The sequence below is a fragment of the Scyliorhinus torazame genome, chromosome 27, assembly GCF_047496885.1.
Source record: "Scyliorhinus torazame isolate Kashiwa2021f chromosome 27, sScyTor2.1, whole genome shotgun sequence".
Taxonomy (NCBI): Eukaryota; Metazoa; Chordata; class Chondrichthyes; order Carcharhiniformes; family Scyliorhinidae; genus Scyliorhinus; species Scyliorhinus torazame.
In genome coordinates this window covers 29,466,247-29,494,194 of record NC_092733.1, presented here as the reverse complement: position 1 = coordinate 29,494,194, position 27,948 = coordinate 29,466,247, and the positions used below count along the sequence as shown (strand labels likewise).

The window sequence follows — 27,948 nt, the reverse complement described above, 5'->3', positions numbered from 1 at the left end:
GCACGTCCTCCCCGTGCCTGCGTGGGTTTCCCCCGGGTGCTCCGGTTTCCTCCCACAGTCCAAAGACGTGCAGGTTAGACGGATTGGCCATGGTAAATTGCCCTTAGTGACCAAAAAAAAGGTTATGAGCGGTTACTGGGTTACGGGGATAGGGTGGAAGTGGGGGCTTAGGTGGGTCGATGCAGGCTCGATGGGCAGAATGGCCTCCTTCTGCACTGCATGTTCTATGATCTATGATATTTTAAAACGCATCCAGAGAGCTTGCTGCTGGAATTATTTAGATTGGGATAATCACTCAGAAGGCAAGAAATCACTCACACCCCTTGTCTCACAGTGAATCTCCATTTACTGAACCAGACAGCAGAAGACGTTCAGTAATTCAGAACTCTTTTATTGCGATGCTAGAGTCCAGTACAGATACCAGTTTCCACTCTTCCTTTCTGGGTCCTCTCCCTGTGCAGAACCAACTCCCCAACTAGGGCAAAATCCAGTGTCGCGAACATAAGGAATTAACATTTATATTGGTTTTTTTAATATGTTGCAGTAATACCTTTATAAATCCTGGTGTGTCTGCAAAAGGTGCGATTAAGATGTCGTAAAAGTGGGATAATCGTTGATTGTAACCATTTAATTGTTTACCTATTTGGGATAATGGAGTTTTGTTTATAGAAAGAAGGTTCCCTGGGGTTTATATGATTGAAGGGTTGTGTTTGGCCTCAGTAAGATGGTCATAAGACAGTTAGTAGGATAGAGATGATGTCGTTAATCTGAGGAGCCAGGTGTGTAGCAGGCAGCTTACCTTTTAGTCTGCCAAAGACAGAAGGACTTTCTGCTTGTGCCTGAAAGGGTCTCTCTCCTTTGCTGAAAGCAACTCTCTGCACAGAGGACACAAGTATCCATGTGTTTGCTAACTTTATTTACAAGTGGCTTTTGAATAATGGGTTTTGCTTGATTGGAGATAGAGAACGTATCAGGTAGAAGTTAAAGTGTTTTTCATTTTATTGTTAATTGTAAGCTATTTTCTGTGATGTTAATGTTGTTGGTCCTGTGTTAAGAATAAAGTTTGTGTTAATATAAAAGTTCCCTATTTATCAGTGGAATCACTCCTGGGGGTGAAGTATCCTTTCCTGACAGTTTACAAATTGCATAATTGTTGGGGGTTTCTCGGACAGATCCTTAATATAAATTGGGGTCTGATCAGGTATCGCGAGACTAAGTACAAGCTTCAATGCACATCACCTGCCCTCAACTCTGTCTGAAGCTAATCCTGGTTCGCTCTTAAAAGGACCTGCATTTCTAACCTTGTCACCCCTCACGTACAAAACCCACTGCTCACGGAGAGTAAGCATACACATAACTTTGCCCGCGACACTCTGGACTTCGCAAAGCATTTCCCCCCCCCCCACTGAGGTATAGCCACTGCTACGCGGCCTACGGCAATCGATGTGTGCACAGCAAGATCCCACAAAAAGCATCGCTACAATCTGCTTTTGGTAGTTTGATTTGTAATTACTGTTCACGGCTTGAGCCCATTTCCATTGCTCTTCTCGGTATAGCAGTGTGCGATGTCTCGTGTCTAGCACAGAGGCAACTTAAGGTCTCAACCAAAAGGGGGGGTACCTCCAACTATGCAGTGCTCAGTGTCAGTCTGTATTGGTGCATGAGTCCTAAAGTCTGATCTTAAACTCCTAATCCCACTTAGCATCCAAGAGTGATGCCTGCAAAGCCGTCCAAGAACTTCCTTCCAGTGAAAGATCCGTACCTGATTGTTGCCTTACGTCATGCAGCAGCACTGACATCCGTCACTGGTCGAGGTTTTGTCTACCGTCTCAGATTAAGGTAGGGGGGCACTGATGGACTACTTAACATGTTCCGCCCGCACTTTCCCCCGAGAGGAAAGGGGCATTTGGGCAGGAGAATTTCTACCGGCCGTCAGGTGACACACACTGAAACGAACATCACCTGTTGCTGGGGGGTCCATCACCTCGGTGAAAGGGCGCTCTTCAGTCTTGCCAACTGGTGTGCCGGTGCAAAGAGCTGTCCGCGACCGGGTGTTGTAGACTGGCACATTCCTTGGTACAAGACGACCTACGTGCTGAGGGGGCGCATGTGATTATAAAATATAATTGTTTCGGCCTCTCTTCAATGGCAGGCCTGTAGTTCCTTGGATGAGTTGATGCTTTTAGTTCAGGTTAAGGTCTTGGGAATAGAGGATTTTCAGTAAGATGCGGGGCTTCTTGTAGTTGAATTTCCAGCAAGTTGGTTCTCAGGTGAACTTTAAGTTAGAACAAGTTGTGGAGAGTCCTGCTCCCATTTCAGGGTATATCTTGGCTGCAGCTGGTTTGAAGACTTGCTGGAGGATTTCTTTCCAGCACAGGCTCTTGATGTGTCAAAAAACAGCCCACAAACATGGCTGCCTCACCATGTGACTTGTTACAAATCCAAAGACCTGTTCCAAATAAGGTGGGTGGCCAGGTTGATTATACATCCTGCGCGAAGACCTTCTCACTTGGGAGAGTTTGAGACGTTTCTTTTTTGCGTCGTAGGGACACACAATATGTCGCAAGGGGAGGAACGCACAGTGTGTCGCGGGAACACACAATTGAAGATGCCATCTGCCAGGCTTGGTGAGTCTTCAGACGATTGAGGAGCCCGATTCTGGATCCATAAGTTCTCCCGCAGTGGGGGAACGTTGTTGGGTGCGGGGGAGTGGAATTCGCAGCCTCGGGTTGGCTTCCCTCTCCTTCCTCTGCCTCGCTGTCGAGTCGCTGAGCCTCGAAGCGGCTTCACGGGCCAGGCGGAGCCAAGCCGAGCGGTGCGCAGCCTCCTCCTCCCAGTCAGCGGTGTTAATGCCTCCGTGCTTTGCCCGCCCTTAGACGTTAGGCTAATGGAGAGCTGGGAGAAGGGAAACTGCCGAGGGAGGTGGTTTCCGGGTATCCGGATGCAATGGCCCGTCCAACGGAGCTGGTTCTATAGGAGCAGGCGCTAGCGTTGGGCGGGCGGTCCTCCCATTTGATCCCCGGGATTTGACACAAACACCGCCAGTGGTAGCTCTCAAGGACCTTAACGGGGTGTCGATGGACCGTCCAGGTTTTGCTACAGTAGAGCAGGGTGGTCAACACAAGGGTCTTATAAACCAGGACCCTCGCTGACTGCCAAAGGTCCCTGTTGTCAAAGACGCAGTGGTGCAGCTTAAAGAAGACAACGTTGGCATAGCAGACTCAGTACCAGACTTCCTCATGGATGGTACTCAGGCGGGAGAGGTGGTTGCCGAGATATGGGAAGTGCTGCACAACGGGATCACAGGGAGGGTAACATAAAATGTGACACAGGGCGGGCCTATTGAGGCCCTTAACTGGCCAATTAATGGCTGGTTAAGAGTTGGTTTCCTCCCCCTTGCATAGTAATACGTGTGGGTAGGGAGGCCAGAACAAAGGGGACGAGCCCGCCACTTCAACCTCAGGCGGGAAGAAAAGGTGGGTACCTCCTTTGGCTTGTGCCTATCGAGGCAACACCTCCCAAGATGTCGCTCCTCCTTTGCGACTCCCTCCCCAATCCCTAAAACCTGAACCTCCTCCCCCCGCCCCCCCCCCCCCCGCTCCCAATCCCAGCTGCTGACCTATCAGGTCGGTTGGCATCTCTTGAGGGGGCGGAAGGCCCACAATTGCCCTGTTAATGCTGCCCCCAGAGTAGTGTGGCTGTGGTGCAAACGAGTTTCAAGTTCGACTGGCTCCTGATCGACCTTTCTACCTGGGGTTGGGGTGAAGGGGAGCGGAGGGGTGGGGGGGGGGGGGGGGGGGGGGTCTGGGAGAGTGGGGTGGAAGGGGAGGGGGTGGTGTGCAATACTCCATCTCTCCCCCGCACTCCCCCAGTAAAACTCAGGCCAATGTTTTGCCGTCCACATTGATCCCACACGTGCAGGTGAGAAAATAATAAGACACCAGTTCCATGAGCTGCGATTACTTCATAAATACCTGCAGCACTTCACTGAGTCGGCACTGCTCAAAGATTGCTGTTTCGAAAGCTAAATGGCTGCTGAGAGCCCTCCATTTCCTTGCTGTCTCCATGACAACGACAATCTTGAAAGCATTGGCGAAGGCTAGCCCTCCTTCACCTAATGTTTCTGATTTTGTCGCTTCCTCAACAGGGCCACAAGTCTCGGTGATTACTCGATCTACTCAACCTTTCTTTTTAGCGGCCGACTTTATCAAGTGCCGCCAGTGGTGGAGGGTGTAACTACAGCGTGGCGAGTTTACAGAGGCAGATTCCATTGTACCGATCGACGTTGGGTTCGAAAAACAAGTGAGGGTTTTAAAATCGCGACTGAGTCAGATCCCAATTTGACTCGGAGGCTGTCCTTGGTCCTGACCCCTCCTGGGCACTGCCTGTCTCGTGCCCCTGCGGAATCCATTAGCTATAGAATCTTCACAGTGCAGAAGGAGGCCATTCGGCCCATCGGGTCTGCACAACGTCCCGAAAGAACACCCCGCCTAGGTCCACTCCCCCGCCCCATCCCTGGAACCCCGTAACCCCTCCTAACCTTTTTGGACACTAAGGGGCAATTTAGTGCGGCCAATCCACCTAACCTGCAAGTCTTTGGACTGTGGGAGGAAACCGGAGCACCCGGAGGAAACCCACGCACACACGGGGAGAACGTGCAAACTCCGCACAGACAGTCACCCGAGGCCAGATCATCTTCTCATCTGAATTTTAAAAATGCTTGCTGATACAGTATTAACCATTTCAGTGAATATCAACCGATTGAGGAGGATGAGAATATTTTTTATCTTTCCATGCCTCTCCTCTTTATTACATTTGTTACTGGCACATGGGTGTCATCGGTGCTGCGGGACCCAAACTGACATTACCACCACCAGAAGGCTGGGGATGACATCTCCCAGCATGCCTTGGGAGCAGGGGGGGATTGAAGGGTAGGGGGGGCGGGGGTGCAGGGCGGGTGTGAAGGGGCCTCTGGAAGGTTGGGGGTGGAGGGGGGGGGGGATCCTGGAATTTGTTGCCTTTCCCTAATTACCCTCAGACTGAGCGGCTCGCTCGGCCATTTTGCAGTTGGGAGTCAACCACATTGCTGTGGGTTTGGAGTCACGTGCAGGCCAGACCGGGTAAGGACGGCAGATTTCCTTCCCTGAAGGGGCATTAGTCCAAAGATGTGCAGGTTAGATGGATTGGCCGCGCTAAATTGTCCCTTAATGCCCAAAGATGTGCAGGTTAGATGGATTGGCCGCGCTAAATTGTCCCTTAATGCCCAAAGATGTGCAGGTTAGATGGATTGGCCGCGCTAAATTGTCCCTTAATGCCCAAAGATGGGCAGGTTAGATGGATTGGCCGTGCTAAATTGCACCTTCGTGTCCAAAGATGTGCAGGTTAGGTGGATTGGCCGCGCTAAATTGTCCCTTATGCCCAAAGATGGGCAGGTTAGGTGGATTGGCCGTGCTAAATTGCCCCTTAGTGTCCAAAGATGTGCAGGTTAGATGGATTGGCCGCGCTAAATTGTCCCTTGATGCCCAAAGATGTGCAGGTTAGGTGGATTGGCCGTGTTAAATCGCCCCTTAGTGTCCAAAGATGTGCAGGTTAGGTGGATTGGCCGTGCTAAATTATAAATAATTATAAATACAAACGGAAGAACATAAGGAATAGGAGCAGGGATAAACCTGGTCTGACAGTCAAACAGATCATGACTGGTCTGATTTTGACCTCACCTCCGCTTTTATGTCAATCTCCCTCGACTCCCCTTTAACCAACAATCTGTCCAACTCAGCCTTGACCATGACGGCACCTGCACTGCTCTCTGGGAGCAGGAACTCCAAACACTCACGACCCTCTCAGAGAACAAATTCCACCTCATGTCCATCTTAAATGGGAAACCCATGACCTTGAAATCCCCCCCCCCCCCACCCTCCCCGCCAATGGAAACATCCTCCCAGCAGTCACCCTGTCAGAAATCTCTGTGGAGGTTGCCGGGTTGTATCTGCTCGATCTTTCCTCCCCACCGGGAATCGGCCGACTGAACTGCCCCCGAACCTGCCTTCAGCAAAATGGTGTCCGCCCTCCAGCAGGGCGGCCAAAATGGTGGACGGCACTCCGGGAGCTGCCTCACCCACGCCCTGCAGAGTCGTAGCAAGCCTTTTGCACCCCAGCCACCTTTCTGTTCAAGGCCTCTGGATTAGGAGCCCAGTAAATAAGCGCCAGACTGCCCATTGCGGGCGAGGAACTCCCTTTGTTCGAACGACAAGCCTTATTTAGACCCGGCGCCCCATCAGAATCCGATGATCATCATTTTTTTGAGGCGATTGAAAATTCATTCAGTGTTTGACTGTGGAAAGCTGAATCACCATCAAGGTCAGGGTTTCAATGCATTACTTTGGAAGCTGGACAAGCCTCTTAAAGGCTGTATTATTAAATCAATGTAAAGATTTCACTGACAGCTGACAGGAGATGTCTCAATGTCAGAGAATTCCGTAGTTCTTACAAAACACACTAGGCCATTCGGCCTGACCGGTCTATACTGTTCCTTATGCTCCACATGAACGTCAGCATATCCTGCTATTCCTTTTCCCTCATGTATTTCTCGCTCTTCCCCCTGAATTGCTTCTCCGCCTCGGCTGCCCACCGCATTCCACATTCCACGCACCCGCCACGGACTTATTCTATTTTACTCACGACTTGTCGGTTCCGTAGCTCCTGTAATCCACCGCAGCGGAGATCCCCACCACCAGCGCAGGGAAGCAGTAGCCGCAGAGGTAATAGTACTTCTTCCTGGAGTACTCGCTCTCAAATACCTCCACCAGCATGAGATAGAGATGGACACCTTCCAGACACATCCAGGAGAAGGCCGCCAGGAAGAAGAAGTGAAGGAAGCCAGCAATTATTGGGCACACGATCTGAAACAAAAAAGACAAAGTGAGTATCAGGGGCAGCGGCCTTGATGGGGTTGAAGCCGGGCCCTGAGGCCAGAGTTGAGGCTGAGGCCCGAGGCTGGTGCACATGGCCGCGACTGAGGCTGGGTTGTGGCCCCGGGATTGAGGCTGGGCTCAGAGACCAAGGCTGAGGCTCTGGACCACAGGTTAAGGATGGGCCCTGGGTTGAGGCAGGGCCTGAGGCCAGGGTTGAGAAAGGGCCCCCAGGCCGGGCTTGAGGCTGCGCCCCAAGGCCGGGGTAGAGGCTGGGCCATGGGGCTCCGGGGTGAGGCTGTGCTTCAAGGCTGGGTTTGAGCCGGGCCCCAGGGCTGGGGTTGAGGCTGGGCCCAGAAGGCGTGGTTGAGGCTGGGTCCTGGGGCTTTGGTTGTGGCTGAGCCCCGAGGCCGGGGCTGGTGTTTAGACTGGGCTCTGGGGCTGTGGTTGAGGCTGGGGCCTGGGTTGGACTGGGCCCAGGACTGGGGTTGAGGTTGGGCCCTGGGTTGGACTGAGCAGAGGTTGGTGATTGGATTGGGCCCTGGGGCTGGGGTTAAGGCTGGGGCCTGGGTTGGACTGGGGTTGAGGCTGGGCCCTGCGTTGGACTGGGCCCTGGACTAGGGTTGAGGCTGGGCCCCGAGGCTCCATGTTGAGGCTGGGCCCTGGGTTGGATTGGGCCCAGGAATGGGGTTGAGGCTGGACCCGAGGCTCCTCGTTGAGACTGGGCCCTGGGTTGGACTGGGCCCAGGACTGGGGTTGAGGCTGGGCCCCGAGGCCCCGCATTGAGGCTGGGCCCCGTGGCCAGGGTTGAAGCTGGGCCCAGAGGCCCCGGGTTGAGGCTGGGCCCAGGACTGGGGTTGAGGCTGGGCCCCGAGGCCCTGCATTGAGGCTGGGCCCCGTGGCCAGGGTTGAGGCTGGGTCCAGAGGCCCCGGGTTGAGGCTGGGCCCAGGCTATGGTTGAGGCTTGGCCCGGGGCCGGGGTTGAGGCTGGCTACGCTTTTGGTGGATTCAAGCTGTGAATAGTAAAAACAAACGTCAAAAATAATATCTTCATTTTCATTGAGAAATTACCTCTTGAGAAAGGAAATTATGTCTCAATTGGTTGTGAATTACTTTGTCGTGCAACATTTTCACATATTTAATATGGATCAAAATGTCCCAAATCAATTTAAAATGAGCTCAATTGAGAATGGATCCCAAATGCTGCCTAATCTGCATCATACAGAGTACAAATAATCCCCCATAATGTTGTCTGGTGAGGTCTTGTGGCACAGTGAGTTAGCGTCTCTGCCTCTGATGTCCAGGTCTATTTACATTGTGTATTTATCGAATATCCTATGTTTTCATGTATGGAACGATCTCCCTGGACTGTACGCAGACCAACACTTTTCACTGTACCCCGGTACACGTGAGAATAAGTCTGAAGAAGCACCAGATTCTGGAGCTGGCTCCTTGTCCTACCCTGGCTTCTTGCCCCACTGTGGTCTGAGGTGACATTTCCAATCAGGGGTTCGTGAATGTTGGAATTTTCTCCCCGAGAGGGCTGTAGATACTCAGTCATTGGGTATACTCAGGAGGAAGATCGATAGATTTTCGGGTATTCAGGGAAACGGGGACGGTGTGGGAAGGTGGAGCGACTTAGAAGATCCGCCATGATCAAATGGCGTTGTAGGTCGAAGGGGCAAAATGGCCGACTTCTGTTCCTAAAGGGTGGCACGGTGGTTAGCACTGCTGCCTCACAGTGCCAGGGACATGGGTTTGATTCCGGCCTTGGGTGACTGTGCGGAGTCTGCACGTTCTCCCCAGGTCTGCGTGGGTTTCCTCCGGGTGCTCCGGTTTCCTCCCACAGTCCAAAGATGTGCAGGTTGGGTGGATTGGCCATGATAAATTGTCCCGTCATGATCATAGAATCCTTACAGTGCAGAAGGAAGCCATGCGGCCCATCGCGTCTGCACCAACCCTCTGAAAGTGGAGACTAACCTAGGTCTACTACCCCGCCCTCTCCCCGTAACCCCAGCTAATCTTTTGGGGAAATTTTATCACGATCCAACCTGGCTAACTTGCACATGTTTGGACTGTGGGAGGAAACCAGAGCTCCCGGAGGAAACCCACGCACACACGGGGAGAACGTGCAGACTCCGCACAGACAGTCCAAGGCTGGAATTCAAGCTGGGTCCCCGGCACTGCGAGGCAGCAGTGCTAACCACTGTGCTGCCCATGGACCGGTTAGGTGGGGTTACGGGGATAGTGTAGTGGTGCGGGCCAAGGTAGGGTGCTCTTTCGAGGGTCAGTGCGGAATTGGTGGGCCGAATGGCCGCCTTCTGCAGTGTAGGGATTCTATGGATTTATTTTGTATCATCCCATTACCTTATTATGGAGCAAGGAGGTCAGAAGCAGTCTGCTGTGCAGAGCTTGAAGATTTCAGAGTGGGTGCCAAATCTCTGGATACGACACATATTACCCGAGCTGGTATTTATGTTGCTGGGAGCGGAGGTGACCCAGTAGCTCTGGAATCAGTTATCAATGCAGTTCACTCACTCTCTGGCGAGTTTTGAAGTGGAATTTGAAAAATCTGTTCATCTGTGGCCTAACATCCAACGATGTTCGTAAAAGATACTGGATTGTTGTCCAAACCTAACCAGGTTCACTAATGCCCTTCAGAGAACAGAACCAGTAGTCGCTGCCTTATCGGGACCCTATGCGACCCCTGTCCCACATTATGTAGCGGAATTCGTAGCAATCTCGGGGCAGTTAATCCAGGGTTGTCAAAGTTATCCTCGGCCCAAGGACATGTGGGCAGCACGGTAGCACAAGTGGATAGCACTGTGGCTTCACAGCGCCAGGGTCCCAGGTTCGATTCCCCACTGGGTCTGTGTGGAGTCTGCATGTTCTCCCACATGTCTGCGTGGGTTTCCTCCGGGTGCTCCGGTTTCCACCCACAGTCCAAAGATGTGCAGGTTAGGTGGATTGGCCGTGCTAAATTGCCCCTTAGTGTGCAAAGTGTTAGGAGGGGTAGGAGGAGTTATGGGGATAGGGTGGAAGTGAGGGCTTAAGTGGGTCGGTGCAGACTCGATGGGCTGAATGGCCTCCTTCTGCACTGTATGTTCTATGTTCGATATTGCTCTAACAAAACAAAATGTTGGTGGTCTCGGGGAGTCCGAGGGGAGAAAGAGTGGGGGTCTCTAAGCACAAATGGAGTCCTGTGCAACCTGGTTTTCAGCAATTGTTTTCATTTGTTTTTTTTTTTAAAATAAAATTGAGGCCCAGCGGGGTGGAGGTCGGGCAGTCCTCCCCGATAATTAAAGCGGCAAAATAAGCAACGGCCAGCATGAAAAAGACATTTTTTTTTTTGTTGCTGCTTGACGCAGCGGGCGGTTAGGATCGGGAATGCGTTGCCCCAGAACGCGGGCGGAGGAGGTGCGCACCGGAAAGGAAAATCAAAATTGTCTGACGGGGGAAGAGAGAGAGAACAAAAAACGGGGCCACGAGGGGAGGGGGCGGGGAGGCGGGGACTTGGCGAGTCGCTCCTGCAGAGGGCCGACCCTCAACGGAGAAGGTAAATCTCTCCCGATGTTTAAACGAGGCAAGAGGCAGCACGGTGGCGCAGTGGTTAGCGTCACGGCGCCGAGGTCCCAGGTTCGATCCCGGCTCTGGGTCACTGCCCGTGTGGAGTTTGCACATTCTCCCCGTGTCTGCGTGGGTTTCGCCCCCACAACCCAAAGATGTGCAGGGTAGGCGGATTGGCCACGCTAAATTGCCTCTTAATTGGAACAAAATTGAATTGGGTACTCTAAATTTATAAAACAAAACGAGGCAAGAACCCGCCTCCAGCATTTAAACGAGGGCCTCAGGTTGTCTGGGCCCGAGGCACACCTCTAGCTGTTTGGGATAGGGAGTCCAATTCTGCTGAGGCTGGGCCCAGGTTTTGAGAGTGGTACTGCCACGAGGGATTTACGGCAAGCACTGGGAGATCGCCAGGCTTCAACAGCGAACGGCAACACGAACCATGTCGAGGATAGACTCCCGCAGCGAGTAATTTGTCAAGGTTGGTTTGACGAATCGTGCCGATCGATAGCTCAGATGAACACTTGGAACCGACAGCCCTTCATCAGCCTGACGGAGGCAGGGCCCATTTGCCGGCAGGCTTGTAAAGCGGCCGCCCCCGAAGCTGACATTTCCGCAGCAGTACAAAAGGAGCTTCCGTCAAGCGTGCCAGAGACACAGATGGTTGGTGTTATTTTTAATGCGGAATTGCCCGATTTCAAATCATATAAAAAAAACCAAACTGTCATTGCCTTTGCTGCAGCTAGTTGAGAGTCTGCAATGGCGTGTGAAATAACAGATTCCTGTGCTCTTCACTGAGCTTACCAGCAGATGGGGTTTGACAAGATCCATCAGAGATCATGGTCGCCATTGTTCATATTCCAGAAAGCTATTTGCAACTGGAGGCAATCTTCACTCAGTTTGACATTTATTTACAGAGGGGAAAGGGACAGGCGTACACCTCCTAACTCAGCCACCTTCTTTATATGGGCCCAAGTGAAAACCCCATTAGGTACCCTCTGTGGTGTTGTTTGTGTTGCTAAATTCAGGTTCGCGTAGTGTTCACAAAGACCACAAATAGCTTTTAAATTGAACAAAGCTATAATGATCGCTGATTGTCACAAGTAGACGTCAATGAAGTTACTGTGAAAAGCCCCTAGTCGCCACATTCTGGCGCCTGTTCGGGGAGGCCGGTACGGGAATTGAACCTGCGCTGCTGGCCTTGTTCTGCATTACAAGCCAGCTTTTTAGCCCACTCGTGCTAAACCAGCCCCAGCTAAACCAGTGTTTATTGACACTACTTAATTGGATTCGACACTTACTCCTGTACAATACACGGTTGATAATTAACATATAATCTACACTTATCCACTACTAATCTCTACACTATTATATTAACCATGATGTGCTCTCACTCACACTATCTTTCCTTCAGTCTGTACTCTAGCTAGCTCCTTAAATTCTCTCCCCACAAGGCCTTTTATAATGTATTTTATACGTGTACATCTAGCTCCCTCTAGTGGTTGATTTAGACATCTCATTAACCCTTGCAGTTCATACATTTATGATAATGCCACACCCTCCATCCGACGCAACTGATACACAACAGACAATGACGCAGCCGAGCACAGTTTCCGGTGCGATACTCTATACCTGTCAAACTGGGGGTTCCAGCTGTTTCGATTGAGCGCTATTGCCATCATACAAACCTTGGCACATTGTATGTTGAACTGGATGCCACAGGGACTCTATATCGCACTGGTTGGCAGTGACTATCCATTGACTCTGCACCTCCCGCTGTCTTGGGAAAACAGGCAGCATAATCAAAGACCTCTCCCACCAGGATTAGTGGGCTGGTTTAGCTCAGTGGGCCAGACAGCTGGGTTGTGATGAAGACCAAGGCCAGCAGCGCGGGTTCAATTCCCGTACCAGCTGAGAATTTGGAATTCTTCCTCAGTGTACCCGAACAGGTGCCGGAACGTGGCGACTAGGGGCTTTTCACAGTAACATCATTGCAGTGTTAATGTAAGCCTACTTGTGACAATAAGAGGTTATTTATTTATTTATTTTACTCTCTCTTAGAATCGTAGAATTCCTACAGTGCAGAAGGAGGCCATTTGGCCCATCCAGGCTGTACCGACCCCCCGAAAGAGGACCCTACCTAGGGTCAGGTCCCCACCCTCTCCCCATAACCCAATAACCCCACCTTTGGGTGCTAAGGGACAATTTATCACGGCCATTGCACCTAACCTGCACATCTTTAAACTGTGGGAGGAAACCGGAGCACCCGGAGGAAACCCACGCACACACGGAGAGAACGTGCAAACCCCACATAGACAGTGACCCAAGCCGGGAATCGAACCCGGGTCCCTGGCGCTGTGAGGCAGAAGCGCCAACCACTGTACCACCGTACCGCCCAACTTCTTCCATCGGGCGGGAGATACAGAAGTCTGTGAACACGCACCAACAGATTCAAAAACAGCTTCTTCCCCACTGTTACCAGACTCCTGAATGGCCCTCTTATGGACTGAACTGATCTCGCCACACATTGCTCCACTGTGCAGCCCTACACTCTGTAAGCTTCACCCGATGCCTGTGTCTATGTATTTACATTGTGCACTTATCGCATGTCCTATGTTTTTCTAGCATGGAACGATCTGTCTAGACTGTATACAGAACAATACTTTTCACTGTACCTCGGTACACCTGACAATAAACCCAAATCAAAATCCAAATCTAAATCATAGACCTCCTGATTTGATTGTAACCAACCTCAACTCAATTGCATTTGTACGACTATCTCCGGGCCCAGATGGGCTACATCCTAGAGTTCTAAAGGACATAGCTGAAGAAATAGTGGCGGCGTTAGTTATGATCTTTCAAAAGTCACTGGAGTCAGGGAAAGTCCCAGAGGATTGGAAAATCGCTGTTGTAGCCCCCCTGTTCAAGAAGGGAACAAGGAAAAAGATGGAAAATTATAGGCCAATTAGCCCCTAACCTCGGTTGTTGGCAAGATTCTAGAATCCATTGTTAAGGGTGAGATTTCTAAATTCTTGGAAGTGCAGGGTCGGATTAGGGCAAGCCAGCATGGATTTAGTAAGGGGAGGTCGTGCCTGACAAACCTGTTCGAGTTCTTTGAAGAGATAACAAATAGGTTAGACCAAGGAGAGCCAATGGATGTTATCTATCTTGACTTCCAAAAGGTGCCTCACGGGAGACTGCTGAGTAAAATAAGGGCCCATGGTATTCGAGGCAAGGTACTAACATGGATTGACGATTGGCTGTCAGGCAGAAGGCAGAGAGTTGGGATAAAAGGTTCTTTTTCGGAATGGCAACTGGTGACAAGTGGTGTCCCGCAGGGTTCAGTGTTGGGGCCACAGCTGTTCTCTTTATATATTAACGATCTAGATGACGGGACTGGGGGCATTCTGGCTAAGTTTGCCGATGATACAAAGATAGGTGGAGGGGCAGGTAGTATGGAGGAGGTGGGGAGGCTGCAGAAAGATTTAGACAGTTTAGGAGAGTGGTCCAAGAAATGGCTGATGAAATTCAACGTGAGCAAGTGCGAGGTCTTGCACTTTGGAAAAAAGAATAGAGGCATGGACTATTTTCTAGACGGTGACAAAATTCATAATGCTGAAGTGCAAAGGGACTTGGGAGTCCTAGTCCAGGATTCTCTAAAGGTAAACTTGCAGGTTGAGTCCGTAATTAAGAAAGCAAATGCAATGTTGTCATTTATCTCAAGAGGCTTGGAATATAAAAGCAGGGATGTACTTCTGAAGCTTTATAAAGCATTAGTTAGGCCCCATTTAGAATACTGTGAGCAATTTTGGGCCCCACACCTCAGGAAGGACATACTGGCACTGGAGCGGGTCCAGCGGAGATTCACACGGATAATCCCAGGAATGGTAGGCCTAACATACGATGAACGTCTGAGGATCCTGGGATTATATTCATTGGAGTTTAGGAGGTTGAGGGGAGATCTAATAGAAACTTACAAGATAATGAATGGCTTAGATAGGGTGGATGTAGGGAAGTTGTTTCCATTAGCAGGAGAGACTAGGACCCGGGGGCACAGCCTTAGAATAAAAGGGAGTCACTTTAGAACAGAGATGAGGAGAAATTTCTTCAGCCAGAGAGTGGTGGGTCTGTGGAATTCATTGCCACAGAGGGCGGTGGAGGCCGGGACGTTGAGTGTCTTTAAGACAGAAGTTGATAAATTCTTGATTTCTCGAGGAATTAAGGGCTATGGAGAGAGAGCGGGTAAATGGAGTTGAAATCAGCTATGATTGAATGGTGGAGTGGACTCGATGGGCCGAATGGCCTTACTTCCGCTCCTATGTCTTATGGTCTTATGGACTGTGTCAGGGATGTGAAAGACATCAAAGGCACTGCTATAGGCCCACTTACACATGTTGTCTTTATTGCAGTACTTCCGTCAATAGATACATAGAACGTACAGTGCAGAAGGCCATTCGGCCCATCGAGTCTGCACCGACCCACTTAAGTCCTCACTTCCACCCTATCCCCATAACCCAATGACCTCTCCTAACCTTTTTTGGACACTAAGGGCAATTTAGCATGGCCAATCCACCTAACCTGCACGTCTTTGGACTGTGGGAGGAAACCGGAGCACCCGGAGGGAACCCACGCAGACACGGGGAGAACGTGCAGACTCCGCACAGACAGTGACCCAGCGGGGAATCGAACCTGGGACCCTGGCTGTGTGAAGCCACAGTGCGATCCACGTGTGCTACCGTGCCGCCCAAATATAAGGACATGTGTGCAGCGACTCAGCAGAAGTCCCTAAATTGGAGAGGGGCCCTCACCGTTCCTCTGACCCGCACTCACGAGAATATCTAACCATCGCCCCCTTGACATTCAATGGCATTCCCATCGCTGCATCCCACACGATCAACATCCTGGGGGTTACCTTTGGCCAGAAACTGACCTGGACCAACCATGTAAATACTGAGGCTGCAAGAGGCAGGTCAGAGGCTGGGAATCCTGCGGGGAGTAACTCTCCTCCTGATCCCCCCCAAAAGCCTGTCCACCATCTACAAGGCACAAGTCAGGAGTGTAATGGAACACTCTCCATTTGCCTGGGTGAGTGCAGCTCCAACAACACTCAAGAAGCTCGACACCATCCAGGACAAAGCAGCCCCGCTTGATTGGCACCCCTTCCACAAACATTCACTCCCTCCACCACCGACACACAGTGGCAGCCGTGTGCACCGTCTACAAGATGCACTGTCGAAACTCACCAAGGCTCTTAGTCAGCACTTTCCAAACCCACAATCACCACCATCTAGAAGGGCAAGGGCAGCAGATACATTCAACACCACCCTTTGCAAGTCCCCCTCCAAGCCACTCACCACCCTGACTTGGAAATATATCGGCCGTTCCTTCGCTGTCACTGGGTCAAAATCCTGGCGCTCCCTCCCTAACAGCACTGTGGGTGTACCTGCACCACACAGACTGCAGCGGCTCAAGAGGCCGGCTCACCACTACATTGTCAAGGGGCAATTAAGGATGGGCAACAAATGCTGTGACCTAGCCAGCGACGCCCACATCCCTTGAAAGAATGAAAAAAAAAACGCTGACGCCAACGTGCTTGACCCTCACCCTTCCCCTTTGACCTGCTGGCAACTTTATACCTGGGGACCCACCTGGTATTGGGTTTTGTTGATGCCGATGAGAAAGATTAATTCCGCGATGAAGAGGTTGATGCAGAGGTTCTTGTGGATGGTGTTGCGGTCCGTCTGAATCCCTCGAAGGAAGCAAAAGGTGGAGATGCAGATGGTGAGGCAGACCAACGAGATGACGATGCCCACCCAGGTGATAACGGAGAGCAGCAGCTTGTGCATGCGGTCTTCGTACTGAGAGGGAAGAGGAAACTCGGTGAAGTAAGCAGCAGGTTGGAGGGCGCGGATAACGGCAATACCCCTCAGACAGGACACAGAGAGAGGCTCTGAAACAGGCTGATTCCACCCCCCCCCCCCCCACGGCGCCACACCATCGCCAACGCACATAGGGTCAAGGAGGGAGGCGCCCGAATCCAGCCCAGCGGAACGGGGATCGAACACTGTGCTGTCAGCACCAACCTGATCCACTCTGACCATCCAGTCAACAGGACCCCCTCCCACCCCTCCCCCTCCTCATTCCTGCTTAAAGCTGGCGGGACCTTGTGAAAAATGGAAAGAGAAATGGAGCACGTGAAGTGACGAGCTCCTTTCCAGGTCTCCTTGGAAGTCATTTAGTTTGCCACCCTCCTCAATCCACGCCACACCCAACCCATCGGGTGGTGCAGCGCACGCTGCTGTAGCTGAGCAAAGTTGCCACCTGGCTGCTGGTTAGGTTACAGTGGCCCATGTTGGCAAACGTCAAGCGTGAACCTGTGTTCTTGGCGCATTGAAAGGCCCTTGCTCTGCGTCAGTTTAAGCCATGGGCCCTGGTAATTTAAGCCAAGCCGTCATTCTAGAGCTGCCCATGGGGAGTGTGGGATTTCCGATATATTGTATTAAATGTATTTGGTGCAGTAAGGGTTAAAAGCCTCGGTTAGTGTGTGTGTCTGACTGCTGCAGTCATGTTTTTAATAACCTCTGTCTTTTGGGGGACAGAAGTGTAATTAAAGCATCGTAAAAGTTTGGATTTTTATTTATATTGAGATTTCCCTGTGGAGTAGTTAATTAGAGATGATCTACCCAAATGCGGACAGGGTTCCATAGCGCGAGAGTATCCGGTTGTTTCCTGATGCTCGGAGCACCGAGAAACACCCGCTATCTAATGCCTAACCGGGTATATTGGGGGCCTCAGCGGGAGCTCCACGACGAGGCCGCACTTAGCCCTGTTTTCTGCACTGAGGAACTCCGCTCGCCGGAACTCCTCAATGTAGCAAGAGATCGGGATGCGTTTTTAAATGGCGTCCTGATCTCTTAAACCCCCAGAAGTGAATCCCCCCCCAAGCCCCAACCCACTATAAGGAGAACCTTGGGCCTTCTTGCACCCTCACACCCCTGCAGGGCACACCCCGGTCCAATCGTCGCCATGCAAATAAATGCCAGCTTGGCACCTTGACAGGGCCAGACTGACACCCAGGTGGACTGCCAGGGTGCCAGGCTGTCAGTGCCAGGGTACCATCCTGCCAGACGGCATGCATCTTGGGGCTTCCAATCACCTGGAGATGCCCATGAGTGCCGTCCCATCTGGCCCCGGTTTGTGGAGACCAGGACTGAACGGCGCTCACCTGGAGTCTCCAAGGCGAGGAGGTTAGATCCCACACCTTGGTCAGACCTCGGGAACCAGCCAGCAGATGGTTTAGCACAGTGGGCTAAACTGCTGGCTTGGAATGCAGAACAATGCCAGCAGCGCGGGTTCAATTCCCGTACCGGCCTCCCCGAACAGGCGCCGGAATGTGGCGACCAGGGGCTTTTCACAGTAACTTCACTGAAGCCTACTAGTGACAATAAGTGATTACTATTATTATTATTAGAGTGAGACTAGCTGTCTCACTCTAGTATGCGGATTTGCCAGAAAGAGTTCCTGCCCACTGGGTGGGATTCACATTGCAACGCGTCGCGAGATCGCCTTAGATCTCGTGAGTTGTGGCAAGCCAGGTGGATCCCGGAAGTGGGATCTCCCAGCCTCTCCTGGTCATATTGCGCCATGCTGCTTTCCGAGCGCATCGCCTCCGGTAGATCCCGCCCATTTTGTTCAGATCAGTGAGATGATAGAGTTAATGGGAGGAGCCAGGGATTGAAGCTGTCGGGAGTTGAGGTTCAGGGTTTAACTTTGTGGTTAGAAGGCAAGCTAAGAAGGTTTACTGGAGAAATACGGCCAGAGATTCTGCGTGGTTCTGACAGGGTTCAGATCTATCTTTTCAAACAGACTCAAAAGACATCTCTGTACAGACATTGCTTTACTGAGCCTGCTAACTGTATTTAAAAGTGGATTGAGAGCTGAAATGGTTTAGTTGTTTGAGTGGAAGTAAGGATAGCAGTTAAGGGTTAATGTGTCACTGCATTGATTAGCATTGTTTAAGGGGTAATTGTAAGCAATTTTCTTGTGTGATGTTGAAAATGTTTTAATACTGTTTGTTTAAATATCCCATAACCTATTTTTCGTGAAATCAGTCCTGGAGTGAAGTCCCTTTTCCTCAAAGTCTTAACAAATGAAAATAAAATCTGGAGGTTTCTGTCCAGTATCCTAGCCACTGTTGGGGTCTGGCCCGGGATCATAATACGGTCCAACTCCAGGCGATGGAAAGGGACAGAACTAGCTCCAGGAGAATGGCCTCATTTCACGTCACTGAGCCACGAGCCCCATGGGAGGAGGCTTGGGCCCAGCAACCTTAAAGGGCCAGGCTCGTCTACAGGTTAACGGGTCATCATTGATCTGCAATTGACGGGAATACTTAGGGGTTCTGGTTCTGGACTGAAAGACCCTGAGGTAAAATCCAACCCGGGGGACGTCCAAAATGAAAATCAATAACTCGGGTAATTTATAGATAAATGTCTCTGGCGAAACCCAACTGGCCGCTTAATGGCCTTTTGGCAATTGTCTGGCCTGGCCTGCATGGGATTGCAATCCTATGCTATGTTCTAAGCCCTTAACTCCCAAAGTCTGGGCAATAAATGAAGGTTTACCCGTGTAGCCTCCGTGGGTTTCCTCCGGGTGCTCCGGTTTCCTCCCACAATCCAAAGATGTGCAGGTTAGGTGAATTGGCCAATGATAAATTGCCCTTAATGTCCAAATTGCCCTTGGTGTTGGGTGAAGGTGTTGAGTTTGGGTAGGGTGCTCTTTCCAAGAGCCGGTGCAGACTCAAAGGGCCGAATGGCCTCCTTCTGCACTGTAAATTCAATGATAATCTATGATTAATCTAGGACAAAGGTTCGGCACAACATCGTGGGCCGAAGGGCCTGTTCTGTGCTGTATTTTCTATGTTCTATGTTCTATGTTCTAGCTGCGCGCCCCCCCCCCCACCCCGCCAAAATCAACATTACTTCCTACATTTCTGCTAGGTTGACACATGTGGATAGCAGCCAGAGAAACAGCTGGAAAAGTAACAGACCACGGGCCAAAATATGTGGAAAGTTTAGTTACAAACTTGACCTTGGTTTTCACTGGTCTCGAATTGCAAATGATTTCTTGCACTGCTGCATCTTTAGGGGGGGTCAGCTTGGTTCAACTTAGCTGCGAATCAGTCAGATGCGAGACTGAATTATTGCCTTCCTGCAGCGCTCGGAGAGCTCTGGCACATTCAAATCGGGTCACCTCCTGGCCTTTCCTGTCCCACCCGCTTTGGCGCGGAACCATTAGTCATTCAGAGCGGGTACCTCTGGAGGGAGCCTTGCCTAACCTGAGGCAATCGCTCACCTCTTCGCCTCCAGTAGGTGGGGCTGCTAATTGCTGCAAGAGTTGAAGTTGAGATCTCTGCCAACACGGGGCGGTGCGGGGGGGGGGGGGGCTTGCTCTGGGGCTGAGGGGTAACCGCCAAGGTGCCACAGTGCCAGAGTGCTTGGCCTAACCTCACCTCAGAGTTGGCTGCAGGTTAGGGAGGTCACCGCTTCCCTTCCGCTCTCAAGGACGGTGGAACTTGAAGAGCAGGACGCCCGCAAATCTTGGAACAGAAGCAGGGAGAGTTTACAGCGGGTAAGGGAAGCAGACAGAATGGAGTGCATCGATGCAGCAGTCGAGAGAGCGAGAGAGAGCGAGTGAGATGCAATCTAATGTGGTCAGCATCTAACCTGTAACTGAAACGGAAATCACAGTACGAAGTCTTACAACACCAGGTTAAAGTCCAACAGGTTTGTTTCAAATCACTAGCTTTCGGAGCGCTGCTCCTTCCTCAGGTGAATGAAGAGGTACCCTTCACTTGAGGAAGGAGCAGTGCTCCGAAAGCGGGTGATTCGAAACAAACCTGTTGGACTTTAACCTGGTGTAAGACTTCTCACTGTGCTCACCCCAGTCCAACGCCGGCATCTCCACATCGTGAAACGGAAATAGAAGAGAGTCCGAGAAACCGGGGGCGAAAATATAAAAATGCTCAGAGATAAAATAGCAGGAGCAAAGAAAGAGAAGAATTGCACTTTTGAACCATAACGGGAACCCCAAAGTGCTTCCCAGCGAATTTAACCGTAGTCGCTGTTGCAGGAAATGCAACTCCAAACCTGAGCACAATTTGCTGGTCCAGAGGTTTGAACCGGCCAAGTTCTGACTGGGAGGCGTGGAGTGTTGTCCACGCGGCCTTGTCTGATTGGATGATGGGGCAGGTCATCTGAGACAAGGAGGAGAAAGAACCGAGCAATGGAAAACACTGGAAGGAATAAAGGATATTACACCTTGGCTGCTGCCTTCTGCTTGAGGATGAGTTGGAAGCCCAGACTACATAGAATTTTCATATGACACGGAAAATGGCTATTGAGCCCAGCTGGCATAGACAGGTATTTATGCTGCACTCAAGTCTCCCTGGCTCCCACCATCTTACTGCAAATCACTCTAACGATCTAGCAAAACAGGTGCAAGAAAGAGGAATGAGGAGGATTGGTGTCTCTGATTAGCTGAACTGGATCTCTGGGGATAGATCCACTGTCGGCGCGAAGCCTTTTCTTTTAGGTCCGTTTTCTCACCTCTAGTCCCCCTTTCTGGAAGGTTGGACCCTGCTCGGGCATGGCCCTCTTGGGCCACGCTCACTCCCTTGCCCAATTACTGGAGAATGGGTTTTGAAGGAATGCCCGCCCCTGGGGAGGGTCGCCGTAAAATGTTTTGGCTCCTCTTTAAATAATAGAACGCGCAGAACGCGGAAAGAAAGACCTTGCGTTTGTATTGTCCTTTTCTTGACCTCAGGGTCACAGTCCCAAGAATAAGGTCGAGGTGGTTTGTGATGAAATTACCGGCACTGTTCTCCGCCAGGATTACCTGTGGCGGCGGAGGTGACAGGACACGAGGTTAAGCTGCAATTGTATAAGGTGTGAGTGAGGCCACACCTGGAGTATTGTGTTCAGTTTTGGTCTCCTTACCTGAGAAAGGACGTACTGGCACTGGAGGGAGTGCAGAGGAGATTCACTAGGTTAATCCCAGAGCTGAGGGGTTTGGATTACGAGGAGAGGTTGAGTAGACTGGGACTGAAATCGTTGGAATTTAGAAGGATGAGGGGGGATCTTATAGAAACATATAAGATTATGAAGGGAGTAGATAGGATAGATGCGGGCAGGTTGTTTCCACTGGCGGGTGAAAGCAGAACTAAGGGGCCTAGCCTCAGAATAAGGGGACGTAGATTTAGGACTGAGTTTAGGAGGAACTTCTTCACCCAAAGGGTTGTGAATCTATGGAATTCCTTGTCCAGTGAAGCAGTTGAGGCTCCTTCATTAAATATTTTCAAGATAAAGATAGATAGTTTTTGAAGAATAAAGGGATTAAGGGTTATGGTGTTCGGGCCGGAAAGTGGAGCCGAGTCCACAAAAGATCAGCCATGATCTCATTGAATGGCGGAGCAGGCTCGAGGGGCCAGATGGCCTACACCTGCTCCTAGTTCTTATGTTCTTATAAATCCCCGTAGATATGTGCGGGACTGGAATATCCCATCATCATCTAATGGTGGGCCATCTGCATTGCTGGAAAATGGGCTGGGTGGGGGAGATTTGAAAATCCCACCTTAGGACTGAGAGGAGGAAGAATCTCTTCATTCAGAGGCTGGTGGATCTTTGACATGGTCTCAATCGTGGAGTATGTGCGAGAAAGAGATTGATAGATTTTTCAACAGTGAAGGTTTCAAAGGGAAAGGAGGCCATTTGGTCCATTGTCTCTGTGCTGGCTCCCCTGAGGAGCAATTCGCGGACTGTCATTCTCCACTTCAGCTTTTTAAGGAAACGTAGAACAATTTGCGCGTCAGGAAGAGGCCATCCTGCCTATCCCGTCTGTTGCTCGCCGGAAAATGGGGACATTGCAGGGACGTGACATTGAAGTAGAGGTTCAGCTGTGATCCAGTGTAATGGTGGAACAAACTCGAGGGGCCGAACGGCCTACTCCTGCTTTTATGTTCCGGATGAAATATTTTTATTGCAATGGAGGAAGCTTGGTAGTTCACTCACTCCCAGCGAGCTCTCACAAACATCAATGTGATAATGCGCTGGGATCTTCCAAACAGCGATGTTGGGGGTCGCCACCGTGGCTGGAGACTCCTCTCGACTTGACGCCACTCAGCATTTCTTCCAGAGGCTTCCGATCACAATTCTCAGGGAAACGAGGAGATCGGCGTAACTTGGGGAACTCCGTAGGAGCGGAGTAGGTGGCTGAACTGGGTAGATGGGTGAGGTAGGTGGGTGGGTCGGTAGGTGAGGTGGTTGAGGCGGGTGAGGGGGTTGAGGTGGGTAGATGGGTTAGATGGGGAGATGGGTCAGGTGGGACACCCACATCTTGTTGAAGAATAAATGAGAGAACATCACTTCAAATGTCGTAGCGGCACTCACCAAAATCTCCCTGTGAGCCATCAGCACCGCAAAATTGGTCAGGTGACTGCATGCACAGGCAGTGTGAGTTCTGTTGCTTTCAATCAGTCGACAGCCTTGTGAGGACCAGAAGCCCATCATGGTTCGTTCCGAGTAATTCCAGAAGGAGCAGTTGGCGTTGAAATGGTGCTTTGACTGCAAGAGAAAAATATCATTGAAATCCTGGGCACCGCAAAAAAAAAAAATGCACATGACGCCAACATGAGTCACTCCCAATCCCACTCACTCCATCCTACAGAGTCCCGTCACCCACGGACTCACTGAATAATACAGCGCTAGAGAGGCCGTTCGGCCCATCGAGTCTGCACCGACGTATGAAAAACACCTGACCCGCCCACCTAATCCCATCTGCCAGCACTTGGCTCAGAGCCTTGAATGTTAAGATGTGCCAAGTGCTCACTCATCCAGGCACTTTTTTAAAGGATGTGAGGTAACCCCCCCTCTCCCACCCTCCCAGGCAGCGCGTTCCAGACCGTCACCACCCTCTGGGTACAAAGGTTTTTCCTCAAATCCCCCCCCCCTAAACCTCCCGCACCTCACCTTGAACTTGTGTCCACGCCACATTCTGTGCGGAGCGATTGCAATCGGGGGACGCGCACCACGCTGGTATCGGAGGAGGGCAGGTAACCAGCAACATGCAGTTGGATCTCTGTTTTGGCTGGGGCAGATTCAGGACCTGCCTCCTCGAGATGTGGGTCTGAGCTCCCTCTGGCCAGAGATCTGGGGCGAAATTCTCTGACCCGCCCCGCCACATTTCTGCCCCGACCGGCCGGCGGGAGTCTCCGTAACACCGGCCGGTCAATGGGGTTTCCCATTGTGGGGCAGCCCCACGCCGTCGGGAAACCCCCCGGGCGCCGGCAAAACGGAGACTCCCGCCGGCGGAGAATGACGCCCCTGATGTAGGAACAGGTTGGACAATAGAATGATGTACACAGCGGGAAGAACGTGCATTCCTTGAGTGTTTCATGTCCTTGGGATGGGCCAGAGTGCTCCACAGCCAATGAATTTTTAAGCATGGTCACTGTTGTTATGCAGCCAGAATTAACAGCTATTTTTCGCACAGCAAGATCCCATTAACGGCAAGGCGGTGAGAATGCAGCGAATCTGCATTGAGGGAGGGGTGAGTTTTAGCCATGATACCTGGTGGCTGAGCTATCTCCAAATGGCGCCAGTGAATTGTTTCTATCTACCAGAGCAGCAGAGTGAGACCTCATGTGAACGTTCCAACATCCGGCAGTGTAGCTCTCCTGCACTACTGCACTGTACAGTCATCCTAGATTCTGTGCCAGAGATGTGAGTGCTGCCACTGACTCGAACATGTTTCACTGATGAAGCAATGCCCCCCTCATTTTATATGCACATTCTGTCAAATAATGGGGGTGAAATATCTGAAAAGACTTTGAAGTCCGTAGGAGCACTCTGTTCCTGATGCTGAAGTGTGGCCCATGTTTGATTGAAGCAGATTTTACATTGGACTGGTTCTGCTACTTCTGAACATGCGAATTAGGAGGAGCAGGGGAGGGAGGGGCGTGGTGGCATTGTCACTGGACTAGTAATCCAGAAAGCCAGGCTAATGCCTGGGTTCGACCTGCGTTCAAATCCCACCACGGCGGATGGTGAAATCTGAACGTAATAAAGTCTAATCACGACCATGAACCCATTGTCGATTGTCCTTCAACCCCTTCTGGTTCATTAATGCCCTTTCAGGGAAGGAAATCTGCCCCCCTTACCCGGTCTGGCCTACTTGTGACTCCAGACCCACAGCAATGTGGTTGACTCTTAATTGCTCTCTGAAACGGCCGACCACGATACTCAGTTCAAGGGCAACTAGGGCAATACTGAATGGGAAAAAAAGTAGACCATTCGGCCCTTAAAGCCTGATTCGCCATTCATAGAATCATGGCATTTACACTCCAGAAGGAGGACATTCAGTCAGCACCGGCTCTTGGAAAGAGCACCCTACTTCAGCCCACGCCTCCACCCTATCCCCGTAACCTAGTGGCCCCACCTAACCTTTTTGGGCAATTTAGCGCGGCCAATCCCCCTAACCTGCGCATATTTGGACTGTGGGAGGAAACCGGAGCACTCTGAGGAAACTCACGCCGACACGGGGGAGAAAGTGCAAACTCCAGACAGTCACTCGAGGCGGGAATTGAACCCGGGTCCCTGGAGCTGTGAGGCAGCAGTGCTAACCACTGCGCCACCGTACCGCCCCGTGACATATCTGATTGTGACCTCACCCCCACATTTCTGCCGACCCCCGTCAACCTGTCTCCCCCCTCGTTAACCAAGGATCTATCCAGCTCTGCCTTAGAAATTCAAAGGTTCTGCCTCCATCTGCCTTTTGAGGAAGAGTGTTGCAAAGACTCACGAGAAAGAGAAAAATATTCAGCTCATTTCCATTTTAAATGAGCGACCCCTTATATTTTAACATAGAACATTGCAGCGCAGTACAGGCCCTTCGGCCCTCGATGTTGCCCCGACCTGTGAAACCACTCTAAAGCCCATCTACACTATTCCCTTTTCGTCCATATGTTTATCCAATGACCATTTGAATGTCCTTAGTGTTGGCGAGTCCTCTACTGTTGCAGGCAGGGCATTCCACACCCTTACTACTCTCTGAGTAAAGAACCTACCTCTGACATCTGTTTTTTTTTCTATCTCCCCTCAATTTAAAGGTATGTCCCCTCGTGCAAGACATCACCATCCGAGGAAAAAGGCTCTCACTGCCCACCCTATCCAATCCTCTGATCATCTTGTATGCCTCAATTAAGTCACCTCTTAACCTTCTTCTCTCTCACGAAAACAGCCTCAAGTCCCTCAGCCTTTCCTCATAAGATCTTCCCTCCATACCAGGCAACATTCTGGTAAATCTCCTCTGCACCCTTTCCAATGCTTCCACATCCTTCCTATAATGCGGCGACCAGAATTGCACGCAATACTCCAAATGCTGCCGCACCAGAGTTTTGTACAGCTGCAACATGACCTCATGGTTCCGAAACTCAATCCGTCTACCAATAAAAGCTAACGCACCGTACGCCTTCTTAACAACCCTCTCAACCTGGGTGGCAACTTTCAGGGATCTATGTACATGGACACCGAGATCTCTCTGCTCATCCACACTGCCAAGAATCTTACCATTAGCCCAGTACTCTGTCTTCCTGTTATTCCTTCCAAAATGAATCACCTCACACTTTTCTGCATTAAACTCCATTTGCCACTTCTCAGCCCAGCTCTGCAGCTTATCTATATCCCTCTGTAACTTGTAACATCCGTCTGCACTGTTCACAACTCCACCGACTTTAGTGTCATCTGCAAATTTACTCACCCATCCTTCTACGCCCTCCTCCAGGTCATTTATAAAAATGACAAACAGCAGTGGCCCCAAAACAGATCCTTGTGGTACACTAGTAACTGGACTCCAGTCTGAACATTTCCCATCAACCACCACCCTTTGTCTCCTTCCAATTAGCCAATTTCTGATCCAAACTGTTAAATCACCCTGAATCCCATGCCTCCGTATTTTCTGCAGTAGCCTACCGTGGGGAACCTTATCAAACGCTTCACTGAAATCCATATACACCACATCAACTGCTTTACCCTCATCCACCTGTTTGGTCAAAGAATTCAATAAGGTTTGTGAGGCATGACCTACCCTTCACAAAACTATGTTGACTATCTCTAATCAAATTATTCCTTTCCAGATGATTGGACATCCTATCTCTTATAAACGTTTCCAAGATTTTGCCCACAACAGACGTAAGGCTCACTGGTCTATAGTTACCATGGTTGTCTCTACTCCCCCTTCTTGAACAAGGGGACAACATTTGCTATCCTCCAGTCTTCTGGCACAATTCCTGTAGACAAAGATGACTTAAAGATCAAAGCCAAAGGCTCAGCAATTTCCTCCCTAGCTTCCCAGAGAATCCTAGGATAAATCCCATCTGACCCAGGGACTTATCTATTTTCACACTTTCCAGAATTGCTAACACCTCCTCCTTATGACCTCAAACCCTTCTAGTCTAGTAGCCTGAATCTCAGATTCTCCTCGACAACATTGTCTTTTTCCTGTGTGAAAACTGACGAAAAATATTCATTTAGCACCTCTCCTATCTCCTCGGACTCCAAGCACAACTTCCCGCTACTGTCCTTGAGTGGCCCTACTCTTACCCTAGTCATTCATTTATTCCTGACATATCTATAGAAAGCTTTAGGGTTATCCTTGATCCTACCTGCCAAAGACTTCTCATGTCCCCTCCTGGCTCTTCTTAGCTCTCTCTTTAGGTCCTTCCTAGCTAACTTGTAACTCTCGAGCGCCCTAACTGAACCTTCATGTCTCATCTTTACATAAGCCTCCTTCTTCCTCTTGACAAGTGTTTCGACTGCTTTAGTAAACCACGGTTCCCTTGCTCGACCACTTCCTCCCTACCTGACAGGTACATACTTATCAAGGACACGCAGTAGCTGTTCCTTGAACAAGCTCCACATTTCCATTGTGCCCATCCCCTGCAGTTTTCCTCTCCATCCGATGCATCCTAAGTCTTGCCTCATCGCATCATAATTGCCTTTCCCCCAGATATAACTCTTGCCCTGCAGTATATACCTACACCTTTCCATCACTAAAGTAAACGCAATGGAATTGTGGTCACTATCACCAAAGTGCTCACCTACCTCCAAATCTAACACCTGGCCTGGTTCATTACCCAGTACCAAATCCAATATGGCCTCACCTCTCGTTGGCCTATCTACATACTGTGTCAGGAAACCCTCCTGCACACATTGGACAAAAACAGACCCATCTAAAGTACTCGAACTTTAGCGTTTCCAGTCAATATTTTGAAAGTTAAAGTCCCCCATAACAACTACCCTGTTGCTTTCGCTCCTATCCAGAATCATCTTTGCAATCCTTTCCTCTACATCTCTGGAACTTTTCGGAGGCCTATAGAAAACCCTAACAGGGTGACCTCTCCTTTCCTGTTTCCAACATCAGC

At 50.6% G+C, this 27,948-nt stretch overlaps 1 protein-coding gene across 6 annotated transcripts in view; it reads right to left on the bottom strand.

The window, feature by feature from the left end:
* The window catches only part of LOC140403323 (adhesion G protein-coupled receptor L1-like), a 1,433,961-nt gene that overhangs the window by 69,033 nt on the left and 1,336,980 nt on the right, over nt 1–27,948 (bottom strand). For all 6 annotated transcript variants that reach the window (XM_072491182.1, XM_072491186.1, XM_072491185.1 and 3 more), the window contains 3 exons: nt 22,919–23,092; nt 16,121–16,330; nt 6,679–6,899 (listed from right to left, as the gene is read on the bottom strand). In XM_072491182.1, the coding sequence (XP_072347283.1) occupies nt 6,679–6,899; nt 16,121–16,330; nt 22,919–23,092 (605 nt within the window). The remainder of the gene's footprint in view (nt 1–6,678; nt 6,900–16,120; nt 16,331–22,918; nt 23,093–27,948) is intronic.